This window comes from Nesoenas mayeri (assembly GCF_963082525.1).
Source record: "Nesoenas mayeri genome assembly, chromosome: 4".
Classification (NCBI taxonomy): Eukaryota; Metazoa; Chordata; class Aves; order Columbiformes; family Columbidae; genus Nesoenas; species Nesoenas mayeri.
In genome coordinates this window covers 65,079,313-65,092,094 of record NC_137540.1, presented here as the reverse complement: position 1 = coordinate 65,092,094, position 12,782 = coordinate 65,079,313, and the positions used below count along the sequence as shown (strand labels likewise).

At 40.9% G+C, this 12,782-nt stretch overlaps 1 protein-coding gene across 1 annotated transcript in view; it reads left to right on the top strand.

The window, feature by feature from the left end:
- Positions 1-4,611: 4,611 nt before the first annotated feature.
- PPP2R2C (protein phosphatase 2 regulatory subunit Bgamma) overlaps positions 4,612-12,782 on the top strand; it is a gene marked incomplete at both ends in the record, with an annotated part of 199,813 nt that continues 191,642 nt past the window's right edge. The window contains 2 exon segments of the mRNA XM_080344403.1: positions 4,612-4,627; positions 4,834-4,914. Of these exon segments, the coding sequence (XP_080200529.1) occupies positions 4,612-4,627; positions 4,834-4,914 (97 nt within the window).

Here is a 12,782-nt window from a genome sequence, read left to right as displayed (position 1 = left end):
TCACTAGTGGTGTTCCCCAGGGGTCAGTGTTGGGTCCAGTCCTGTTTAACATCTTTATTGACGATTTAGATGAGGGGATTGAGACCATCATCAGCAAATTTGCTGATGACACGAAGTTGGGAAGGAGTGTCAACCTGCTGGAAGGCAGGAGGGCTCTGCAGAGGGATCTGGATAGGCTGGAAATATGGGCTGATTCCAATGGGATGAAGTTCAACAAGGCCAAGTGCCGGGTGCTGCACTTTGGCCACAACAACCCCCTGCAGCGCTCCAGGCTGGGCGCAGAGTGGCTGGAGAGCAGTCAGGCAGAAAGGGACCTGGGGGTACTAATTGACAGGAAGCTCAACATGAGCCAACAGTGTGCCCAGGTGGCCAAGAAGGCCAATGTTGTCCTGTTCTGTATCAAAAATAGCGTGGTCAGCAGTACAAGGGAAGTGATCCTTCCCCTGTACTCTGCATTGGGGAGGCCACACCTGGAGTACTGTGTTCAGTTCTGGGCCCCTCAGTTCAGGAAAGATATTGAAGTGCTGGAGCAGGTCCAGAGAAGTGCAACATGACTGGTGAAGAGACTTGAACACAAGAGCTATGGGGAGAGGCTGAGGGAGCTGGAGTTGTTTAGTCTGGAGGAGGCTTAGAGGTGACCTCATCACTCTCTATAACTACCTGAAGGGAAGTTCTAGCCAGGTGGGGATTGGGCTCTTCTCCCAGGCAGTCAGCAATAGGACAAGGGGGCATGGGCTTAAACTCTGCCAGGGGAAATTTAGGCTGGATGTTAGAAAGAAATTCTTTACAGAGAGAGTGGTCAGGCATTGGAATGGCTGCCCAGGGAGGTGGTGGACTCACCGTCCCTGGAGGTTTTTAAACTGAGATTGGACATGGCACTTAGTACCATGATCTAGTAAATGGACTGAAGTTGGACCAAGGGTTGGACTTGATGATCTCTGAGGTCTTTTCCAACCCAGTTGATTCTGTGATTCTGTGTGATTCTGTGTGTGCTGGCTCGTCAGGAGGAGCTGCTTTGTTAAAATAATAATAATAATAATAATAATAATAATAATAATAATAATAATAATAATAATAATAATAATAAAGCAGCTACAGCAGTTTTTCTTTCAAATGAGTGGATTTGTGTGAGCTGCCAGAGCTGCTTGGCAGGTCCTTGAGGTCTCTCCGGCTGAACCTCCAGCCCTGGGGGTCCTTATAAAACTATACTGCTCAAAGAGATAAACCTAGATTGCTCAGAGATACATAGAACTCTGCACCTTGGGCAACTACACTTTTTTTTTTTTTCCTAGGAAATTATTTTGGATTGAACGCATCTTCTCAATAATTCATTACGGATTATCGTCTGCATCTTTTTTGAAGTTGTAGCAACATTAAATTTTATGTGGTTGACCTAATCCCATTTAAATTTGTTTTATCCACTTGTTTTATCACTGCTAGGAAGAGGTGGACCCTATGCTGAGAACCAAAAAGACGTGAAAAGGAAAAAAAAAACAACCCATAATTTAAAACATGTTATAGGGAAATGGAGGCCAAACAATCAAACAAGTTTTGTCTGCAGTTGGACCAGTTTCTGCCCAATATATCATTATGATATTGAAAGCCAAACTATTTTAAGCTATTTTTGTAAATTTTGACTCTTTAAAACACACCGTAGCATAATTTGACTACCTTGCTCAAGTTCTAGTTTGAGTACATTATGTGGTTTTAGCAATGTTACAATCCTGAAATGACAAAAAAAACCCCACAACCCCAAACATACCAAACTTTTAGGACATTTCCAACAGCGCAAAAGTAAAGGACGCCATATGAAGGCAGTACCTGTTCTCACCTCCAAGTTCCTTTGTTGATTAAGCATTACTGGTTTCCAAACTTAGTTACACCAGTCATCCTCTGAAGGAAAGAACCACAAATAGCCTAAGAGTGTCCATCTAACACAGATAAAAGATGAACTCATACTAGAATGGCTGGCACTTGGGTGTGAATCAACCCATCCCAATATTCAAGTCACCTGCAGAAACAGATTACATGCTCTAAATGTGATTTGCATCTATTCCCTCATTTTAGAAAGAAAATAATGCGCACTGCATTACATACTAAACTGGGTGAATTTTTGAACATACAAAGTTTGTAAATATTTGAAGTCCAGAATGAAAAATGCTATGTAAGTAATACCAAGTTGATCAGCATAAAATTGCTACGTTTTATAAAATTTAAATCTAATATGAATGGATTCTCCCAGAATGGGACCCTTGCTTTGTAATTAATATGGTAGTCTAGTGTTTTCTCCAAAAAGAAGAAGCTATCGCTGGAATACTAAAGTTAATTTTATTTATAATAATACCTTGTCATGAAGAGCAATCAAGGTCTGTAGGTAATTTGTAGGAGGAATTAGTATCACTGTAAGCAGCTGGATGAAGCTTTACTTTAATACAGCTTTATGATACTTTTCTTCCCCCCCCACCCCCCAAAATCATCAGCTTAAACCTTTTCAGTTCCAGGAAAACTAGTGCATATCCAGCAAACATATTGCTGAGGGATATTTATACACACACTGTCTAAATGAACTGATGTTCTGTTACCTCAGAAGGCATTATGGTCTTTGTAATTTAGGTGAAGTTCTCAGGAAAGCTTAAGCATTGGCGTTTTGCTTTGTTTCTAAAAGTAGCTGAGAATGTTTGCAGAATGTTACTCCCATTTTAAACCTATCTCTTTCAAAAAGTGTAATTGACCTCCTTATTCTTTCAGAGAGGCCACAGTGTGACATTGTTTTGGATGCAGCGAAGAAGAATACAAATATTTGAATAGAATACTTTTAGTAGGAAAAACTGAAGCAAACAGCCCACAGTTTACACATCTAAAGGCATCAGGAGGATCTTCACTTGCTACAAAAAGGGATGAATGCAGGTATATCAAGTAGAATTTCTGCCAAAAATAACACTTCCCCACCATTTACATACCGTTCCACAAATAGCAAAAAGCTCGACGGAGGAGCCAGTGTAATTGCGCCATGACAGCTGCCTACATCGATATTTTATCCTCTTCTTGGCTCCTAATCTCTTAGTATGGTTTGATTATGGTTTTCTTGTATTATTTCTTAAGCTTTTCTCAATTGCCCATACAAAGTGTGTTTGCTCTCTTTGACAGGAGCTGTGCTATATGTGGGCCTCTGACACTGTCACCTCAAAAAGGCAGGAAACGTAGGCAGGGTGCTGCCAGCTATAAGCTAAGCAGTCACAATTATGTTAAACTGAATATCAAGAAAGCCACCTGGTGAACAGAACAATTAATGTACTTTTGCGTTTCCCTCCTGTTGAGTTTTTTGGGTGGATGTCTGTAAGAATAAAGGCATTTATTAACATAAGTTAATGACTTTCAGTTTTAAAATTTGCCATTCCCCTAAAGATTTTACAGTGGAGGCAAAGGTCACTACGGAGAGCACTCAGGCTTACTGATAACAGGCTTGCTTTCCTACTTACATGTAAAGACAGTCTGCAGATCCACAGGGGTCCGTGGACCAGATGAAAACCACTCTCCAGCCTTGCACTGATTTCAGCTTGTATAAAACCTGACAATTCATATGGCGTTTGCAGCCTGTATGCGTAAGATAGCCTACACAGCATAGCGATGGTAAACAGGAACACAGGAGTTTCCATTTAAATTTGAGAAGAAACTTCTTCTCAGTGAGGGTGACAGACACTGGAACAGGCTGCCCAGGGAGGCTGTGGAGTTTCCTACTCTGGAGACATTCAAAACCCACCTGGACACATTCCTGTGTAACCTCATCTGGGTGTTCCTGCTCCAGCAAGGGGATTGGACTGGATGATCTTTTGAGGTCCCTTCCAAACCCTTACATTCTGTGATTCTGTGAGTCTGTGATGGTAGGAGAACTGAGGTGAATGTCGTGAGGAAAACGCAGCTGTTGGTGCTCAGTGTGGTGAGCTGGGAGAGATGGTACGGATGCTAGCACGGGTGACACTGGCAAGGCCTTGGTGTGTGATGGTCTCCAGGGGTTCTTGTGTGTCCAGGCTCCTGATTGCGGCCAGGGACACGCACTCGTGTGCCAGGCTGGCTGCACCGTGGGCACCTGTGGCTGGGGCACTGTGGAGGGACACGGCACCACCGAGGCACCTGACGGGGAGTTCACGACTGAAGCTGAACCCGCAGCAGGAAGGACCCTCGGCCCCGGGCGGCGCAGGGAGCCCGGCAGGAAGGCCAGGCTGTGGCGCCGTGGCTCGGGCTCGCCTCCGGCAGAGCGGCCGCCCAGCCCGCGGCGCTCCGCTGGGGCAGCACGGCCGGCAGCCCCCGGGGCCCCGCCGCGCTGCTGGGGCTGCTCCGTGCCCACTCACACCTGTTGGGGCCGCGGCAGGGTCGGTGGGGCGCGGAGCGGCGGGTCCTGGCGAGGCTGCGCCGCCTCCGCCGGGAGCTCCGGGCGGAGCCTCCCCTCCTTCCCGTCCGCCCTCCCCCGGCTCCCCGAGCGCCCCGAGGCAGCGCCGGTTGCCTGCGCCGCCCGCTCCGCTGGGAGAAGGAGGAGGCGCCCCGAGCTACCGGCGCTGGGAGCAAAGCAAATAACAGTTCAGAGCGCTGGGCGCCTTTCGGAGGGCGACACACATGTCCCACAAACAGGGTACTCGGAAACGCCCTCCCTTCCCCCGGCCCTCCCTGGTGCCCTGTCATCCCTCCGTTCACTTCTCTGCTCCCTCCATCTCTCTTCCCTACTGCTCCGGCTCTGCCTCTCTCCTCCACTGCCCCCTCTCCCGTCTCCCTCCCTCAGCCCTCTTCCCCGGCCGGCTCCGGCTGCCGCGGCTGACTCTGCCTTTCCTCCCTGCCCAGCTGCCGGCGCCCCGGGTGAGAGCACGGGTGACTGGTGCCTCTACCAGCTCAATGGAGCAGCCGAGTTCGAGGTCTCTGAAGGTGAGTACAGGGGTGCTGAGGCGGGGTGCGTCCCCTCGGTTGGTGGCACATGGAGGAATGTGGCTCGTTGGCGGGAGAGCAGCCATGGCAGAAAGTGGCGACTGCCTGGGGTGTGAGGCCTGTGGGGGGCAATGATGGCGTGTAGGCTCAGTGGGGAGGTGGGTACTTGGGGGTGGCTGCTGGTTGTCTGGGTGTGTTGGTCCTCCTGTGTTTGGGCTTGTCGTGTTTTTGTTTTGAGGGAGAAGTTGGGTTTCACAGCTAGTGGCCTAGAGTGCATCAGCCCTCTTGGCCTTGGCATCGGTGGTTACTGGTGCGGGGGAGGCTGCTGGAAAGTTTTCTGGTCTTTTTTTTTATTCTCCCTTAACTTTGAAGGGAAAGGTAGCCTAGAAAGTTTTATTTTTGAATATTCAGAAGAGGAGCAGCCTTTGGGTGCCAGGGCAAGAAAGTCTCCCCTCTGTCTCTGAATCACGTATGATTTGGAACATGCGGAGTATTTAAACTTAGGTGTCAATCTATATTTTCTGGAGCGCCAGATGATGGGTAGTGTGCAGTGTCCGTGAGCGTATTGCAGTGTCTGTTCTCAGTGAGTTCGGTGGAGCTGGGACCTCATCTCGGCGTTCTGGCCTGTTGGTTTAATGCATTTCTGAGGAGAATGCATTTATGTCTGTAAGGGCTTAAAATGTGCCACAAGTTCAGCTGGGCTGAAAAACTTTCCAATGCCGAGGAAACTGACGCAGTGTCATAGATGGGCTTCAGGTTAAGCATCAGGAAAGCTTTTCTATGGTGAAGGCACTGGAATATATGGTGTAGATAGTGAAATCTTACTCACTTGAGATATTTGAGGTTTGTTTCACAAACATGGGTTAATGTGATAAAGCTACAGATCTTGCCTTAGGGCAGGTAGATACATTACCTGTTAAGGGTCTTTTTTAGCTTTATTGTCTTGATTCTGTGGGATGTGAAGTTCTATATTACATCTTGCTGTTTGGAGAAGTGATTTAAACCCCAGTGTACTAATAATAACCTACATCTTGATCAAGGCTTTGGAATAACTTTATTTTTTTTCCCCCAATTATTCTGCGGTGGTTTATATATAAAAGTATACTTAGTGTGTGTAATTACAAATACTTGCATACTAAAGCATTTATCAAAATATGTTATGATTTTGTTCCTAGATTTTTTTTTTTTGGTGAAACTGCATACCAAACCAGATGTGATGACGATAGGTGGGGGTGGAAATTACATCCGTGTGAGAGAGTGTAATGAGTGAGTGACAGCATTTCTTAGGCGTCACAGAATGTTGAAAACAAGCCTTAGGTGGGCATTTCCTTCATTTAAAGATTTTGATAAGTAAAATAGGCTTCTTAACCTTATTTGTCTGGGTAAATACCAGTGTTTCAGCACTGCTTTGAGACTGTAGTATTTTCTTCTCAACAAGCGTTTTATTTCTTTGATTTTTCAGGTCATCTTTGGCCACATGACATAATTTTAAAAATTAGTTTGCTAACCCTGACTTCAGTTTTCTTTAACACTTGCAATTTATGGATGTCCAGTTTTACTCCATGACTTAAGTGTAAATGTTACATATTTTCCTCTTCTTTACTCAGCATGGGAATATGTGAAATTCAGAGGACAGGAAAGTGGCTGAAGCAGTGTAATTTGGTCACACAAGGTCTGGAGTTAAAGTCATCTCTGGGTAGTAAACCCTGTTTATGTTAATAGGACTATATATAAATATGGCATGCATTTTCCAGAATACGTGTCATCTGAATGCCACTGATATCTAAGAACACATACAGCAGCGCGATCACCACACTTTGAAGAGCTGAAAAACAATATTTAAAGGAAGGACTTCTATGGAAAGTGGCTTGACCTCTTTTGCATGCCAGTGCTTTGGATGAAGCCTTTTTCCTTTGCTGAAGTTTGCCTCAGATAACTTAAATTACACAGAGCCAAACAGAATCCTTAACTTAAAATGGTTTGTTCCTTTGATTTTTTTTTCCCATCCTTATCCCAGTTCTTCTTTCTTTTCAGAAGGGCTACAACTCTTGTGATTGCAGCTGCATTGATTAGAACCACCCAACCAATGAACAGAAGGACTAATTTGTGTATATTCAATATTATGTGTTTATCTATATCTGTATAAATAAACATTTACATATTCGTATTCTAAGTTCACTGAATCCTCTGGGTACCTCTTGCTGCTTTTGCTATTGAATGCGTGCAGTGGCCTTGCATTGCATGGCTGGCTCTTGTCAGTTAGACTTCAGAATTGTGTTCTGTAACATTTTTGTCTTAGACTAGGAAAGAAAATTATTCTTTTTCCAAAAATAGATGTGTTAGATGAAAAACATTCATTTACATAACAGAAAAGCAAAATTGCATATTTCAAATGCAAGGGAAAAATAGAGCATAGTAAGTAAAACATCACAATCAAAGCCAAGATAATAATGTTTGATTTAGTCTTGCTGCCTTGAAACAAAACCCTGTTTCAAATATTGCTACTTCTATAATTAACGTCTAAGTGCAAAATATATTTTATTCATGCTAAAGATCTCAAAGCACTTTGCTCACGTTAAGTGCAGCCTCACAAAAGCTGTATGAAGAACAGTATTAGAGTATCCATTTATTGGCTAGCAAAATGAAATATAGAAGTTAAGGATGTGATTTTTATAGAAGCTGGATGTCAGCTATGAAGCAGTTAGTACTTGGCACTTCTGAAAAGTCAAATCTTGCACCATTTGCACAGACTATCTAGTGGACCCTTAGCTTTAAGTTCCAAATTACAGTAGGCTTCTTGCAAACTTTGTATAACTTAAGGCATGTTTGAAATATTCTATGCTGTGAATTTTAAGATGGCATTACATAATCCTGGATAGCATTACATTCCGTAATGATTATATGGTTAATGAAAGGTTTGAGTAAAAAATAATATTTTTATTTTTCAGTCTTAAAGTTAGGTCATCTGAAACTTGAAATTGACATACAGTGTCAATTTTCTTTTTGTCCTTTTTGTAACTCTGTGCTCTGAAAGCCCTGTTAGCCTTAGTGCATTGTGAATTGTGACATGAACTTTCCTTACCTTGTGCTATTCTAACATTGCATTTTATTTCTGAGTAATTTTAAGATATAGTTATTAAGAACATGAATAACATACTATTTTGATGTAAAGGTTTGTTTGAATAATGTAGCATTTGAAGAGACTTGAAGACTTGTGAACTGATGACTGTGAATTCAGTCACTGTCAGGTTTACCTCCAATAGCTTTTTGTTTACTGTAGTTTTCAATCAAAGACAGTAAGTCTGGATTTGGTTTAATACTGTCTTTTCCGTTATTACATGATATCCATGGAAAGCAATGTGATTGTACAAGCTTACAACTGAAGTAATGTCCTTGTGAGTCATGCCTTCATTAGTAAGGTCTAATTAAATAGGAAGTCTCCATCTATAAATGCTTTCACATCTCAGTTCCTTTTTTGGCTGAAGCAAACAATTTGACTTTTCCTTGATCTCTTATAAAAAGGCGTGGTAGCAGCTCTTTCCTTAACACTTCACACTTTGCCAACATTTCTTTTGATCACCATGAATGGATGTTGTCTTTCCATGAGGCCTTGGATGGATGTGCTTTACAGTTCTGGGCTCCCAGTTGTCCCGTTTGGAGATTTAACAATGTGAACCGTGCCTGTTCTGCACTGCATGATTCTGGGTTTCTTCAGAGGAAGCCAAAGTACTTGGAGGGGATTGGTGTACCCCTTGCCTTACCCCAGCGTACATTTATGACACTACCAGCTTGCACACAGCACTGCAAGGTGTGCCACAGGGTTTGCGTGTACTTTAACGTACCCTCTGGTACATCCCTGTTTATACATGCAGCAGCTCCCTGTATTTCATCCCTCCTTATTTTACGCTTATGTTGGTGTTTGTTTGTTTAACTATCACTGATGTCTGGGTGCTGCTGCAGCACAGGGAAAGGCCTCCTGTCTGAAAATTGTTATCATCATACTTTACTCCCATTATAACATTATATGTGGCTGTGTAAGACCAGACCCAGTAAATTACTCTTTACAAGAAAATGTGGGCATTCAATTATACTTCTGTTTGTTGCTGCACAATCTGACGTTAAGTTTCAATGTGGACAGTTCAGCATGCCAGACAAAGAGGAAGGCTTAAGGTATATTGAAGTTATATTTTTTCATATGATAGCTTTACTTCTAGTGACATTTATCTACAATAATAAGCCATTTTGTGATTTTTTTTTTCTTTTATTGAGTCTTTGTTTATACATGATGTGGGTTTTGTAAGGATCTTTCATTCAAATATTTCTTTAGATTACTATAAAAAAGACTTCTTGAATGATAATAAAATACCAGAAAGTATATGTACGTACTTGTTATGAAAAGGAAAAGGTGAGTGGCTTATTTACATTTCTCATTTGTTGTTTCTTAATTTTGTGTTTTGAGTAAGAGTTGGTTTGATTTTTATGGAGTACATTAACTACTTAATTAAGTGCATTAAGATGATTTAATTGCAATGATTTATAAACCCCTTGCTTTCAGAGTGTTTCTATTGGAACTTAATATGGGTGCTAGAGTGTGTTTTCACCGAAGAGTCATTAAGTGTCATTTGACCGTAAAGCAAATATTTTGTTAACACTTTGTTAATTCTTGTCTTTTGTAAATATGGGACTGAAGATGTTAGCTCCTTTTCAGTAACCTGAAAAGTGGTGTTGCTGTTTAGATGAAGCTTGAAAACCAGACTAAGGTTTTTGTTTTTTAACCAGGTTTTCAGGTTTTTCTGCCCTTTTCAAAGACTGAACTCACTCCCTTTAACATGCTGTACTTATTTAGCTAATTCTCTAACTCTTAGATGCCAGAAGTTGCAGCCTTCATAATCTCAGTTTCCAGGATGTGGTCTTCAGTCAGTTGCCTTTTTACTCTCTAGTTTCCCTCCTTCCCTCCTTCCCTTCTTTTTTTAATGTCTTTACTTACATATTCATTTGGGTTTTCTAGTTTCTGCTGATTTCCTCAGTTTTAATTTTACTGTCCCGTTGTCGCCCGTAACTCCTCTCTCTCCTAAGGGGATTGTGGGGAGTCTCAGTCCATTGACTGTTGCAGAGTCTGGCAGAGGGGTCTCCCCTCTGTGTCACTGGAAACCTGCCATTTGCAGAAGGTGCCCAGACAGCAAATCTTAGCTGTTTTCTCTCTCTCACTGTTTCCAGGTCTGCAGGGCTTACCGTTTTACATGATCCTTGCAGTTCCATCCAAATAACTCCTGGCAATTTTGGTTTTGTCCATGCTTGAATGATCAGAATTTCCTTGGGTGTTTCAGTTGGCTGCATCCTTTAAGATGCACTTGGTATGTGTATCATGAAAGATGAAATCGCACCGTTGTGCACCTGATTATGCAGGTATTAGCAAGTCAAAAATCATGCTTCCAAGTTACCTAGTCCAGAATTTAACAGGGACTTCTTTTATGCTCCTTCTTTCTTATTACATATGGAATAATTTAATTTATGTTGTGATTTTTTCATATAAATAATAACACTGGTGAAGTAAACAGTGATTTCATTTGGGTCACAACTTTGCCATTTAGACTAATTTTTGTATTTAAATGAAACATTATCATTCAGCTTGAATAGGGATGGACAATTTAGAGAGCAGAGAATTGCCTGTGGTTCCAGCTGAGAGGCAGAAAAAATCACCAGGTCTTTCCAAAGCCTCCTCTTCCATTATAGGTAAAGTCAGAAAGCCTCGACTCCTTTATGGAGTTGAGCTTTATACAGGGGTAGAGAGTACCCCTTTTCTGATTTTTTTTTTGAATTCCAGTCTATATATGAGTGCAGAAATTGTACAAGCTGTCTCAGAGAATGTCTGAATAGCTGATGCACAGAGTTTTTCCTACTGTGCAGGTTTTTTTTTTCTGTATGAACCTGTTAAAGCTGAAATAAATTCCAAGATAAATTCTTCTGTTTCAAGAATTGTAACTCCGAAGCTTAACTTCTGCAAATATGGATTCAGAAGTCATATTGCAGGCCATACAGGTAGCAAAGTAACCTGTTTTTAATATTTTTATTTATTGGTTCTTTACAGTGAAATACAGTAAAATGCATTTATCAGTAAAATGCAGAGAGATTTAATGCAGAAGTCAATGTATTTTCTTTTGCATGCTTTTATGATGAAAAAATTCCAAAATGGTATCAAACTATTCAGGGGTTTCAACTACCTTTCTCTCTTAGTATGCTGCTCAGATATAGACTCCTTATTCAGAATAATGGTCAGTAGCTCGCATCTTTGTGAGTCTTCTTTTGATCACTTAATGGTGTATGATAAAACCCCCAAATAGTGAAAGGCGTTGTTTACTAACCAAATTCTGCATCTTGCCATTTAAATTGAATTGTCATTGTTTGGTAATCCAGAAGAGGGAGCTACCTCATAAATTTCTAGCAGTTTTGAACTTAACAAAGTATCTTGTGGTGGGGGTGTGTGTGTGTGTTTGTTTGTTTGTTTGTCCTTTTTGGTCACTAAGTTCATAGTTTGCTTATAATTGTAATTATGATTATAATTTAGAACTGCAATGCTGTTTGCAGTGATTTAATATAGCATTTGTGGGCTATAAAAGTAATACTATGAGGTACTGGAAGAAGGTATTATAACATTTATTTATTAAAACTTGTAATGATGGTCAGGAAGTAGAACAGACTTTTCTGGGCATATTTTAAAAGTGCATGATGTAGCTAGGTTCTGGTATTCCTTGGTTGGTAGAACTCAAGATTGCTGCCTGCTGTAACGATAAATCTTGTCAAAACTATCATATCTCCAGGTTCATTGTTGCTTGTTTTGTATTAGTAACTGATGCAGTGATGCGACTTCATTTCCTAAGATAACTAGTGTACTGAGAAACAGGTGAGTCTTTTCTCAATTTAATAATATGTTTTGTGGTTTTTGTCAATAAGAGGCAAGGACGATGCTCTTAGTATTATGAAGCTTGTCTTTGTTTTTCATCAAGAAGAGTGAATACAGCACTGTGCTGCTTATTTCTTTGTGGGTGTTCAACCTTATACACTACATGTGAATTTTGAGGTGTCAGTGGAGTTTTCTTTTTCTGGGAATAAATATAGGAGTAAAAGTCCTTACAGTGCCACTGGCAGGTGGGAATTAAGCCTTTCATTTGTAATTGACACTGAATATTGCTGCATGTGGTAGTATTCTGCTGTTGACTTACTTAAGACTTCGAATCAGTAAACCTCTGACTGCTTTCATTCATACCTATACGTGCTATAGTCATGTGGCCTTCAGGTTACATATGCAAACTGCTTTGTTAGAACATTTACACATTACATTAAGAAGTCATGTACAACATTCCAAAACATAAATGTACCAACATGAAGAACTCTGTGGCTTATTTTGAGTTATTTTTGTAAAATGCTTTTGAAAATTCTTAATGTGTTTTTTACATGCACACAAACATACCTGTACACACGAGCACTTTTTTCTTATGTTCATGCAATATTTGTATAAAAATCTAAGAAAGTTAAATTAGATCAGTGTATGTGTGTTTGATGTTTTCTTTCTCCAGGAAGTTTCAGAATAAGTACATGAATAAATACTGGTGGTTTTATATACATAATATTTTGCATATGTGTGATACATGGCTATTAGAGTTCAAATATAACATACAGGGTGTTTCAAAAAGATATATACTGCTTTGGGTCCATCTTTTAGAAACAACCTGTATTTTAAATATTTATATTTCCTTAAATCTGATAGCCTATTTGTATGTTTTTAAGTCTTCCATTAAATACAATTTCTTTTCAGAATGCATACACTCCCCAGATGTTTTGGCTATTTTTATTTACAACCACATTTTCTA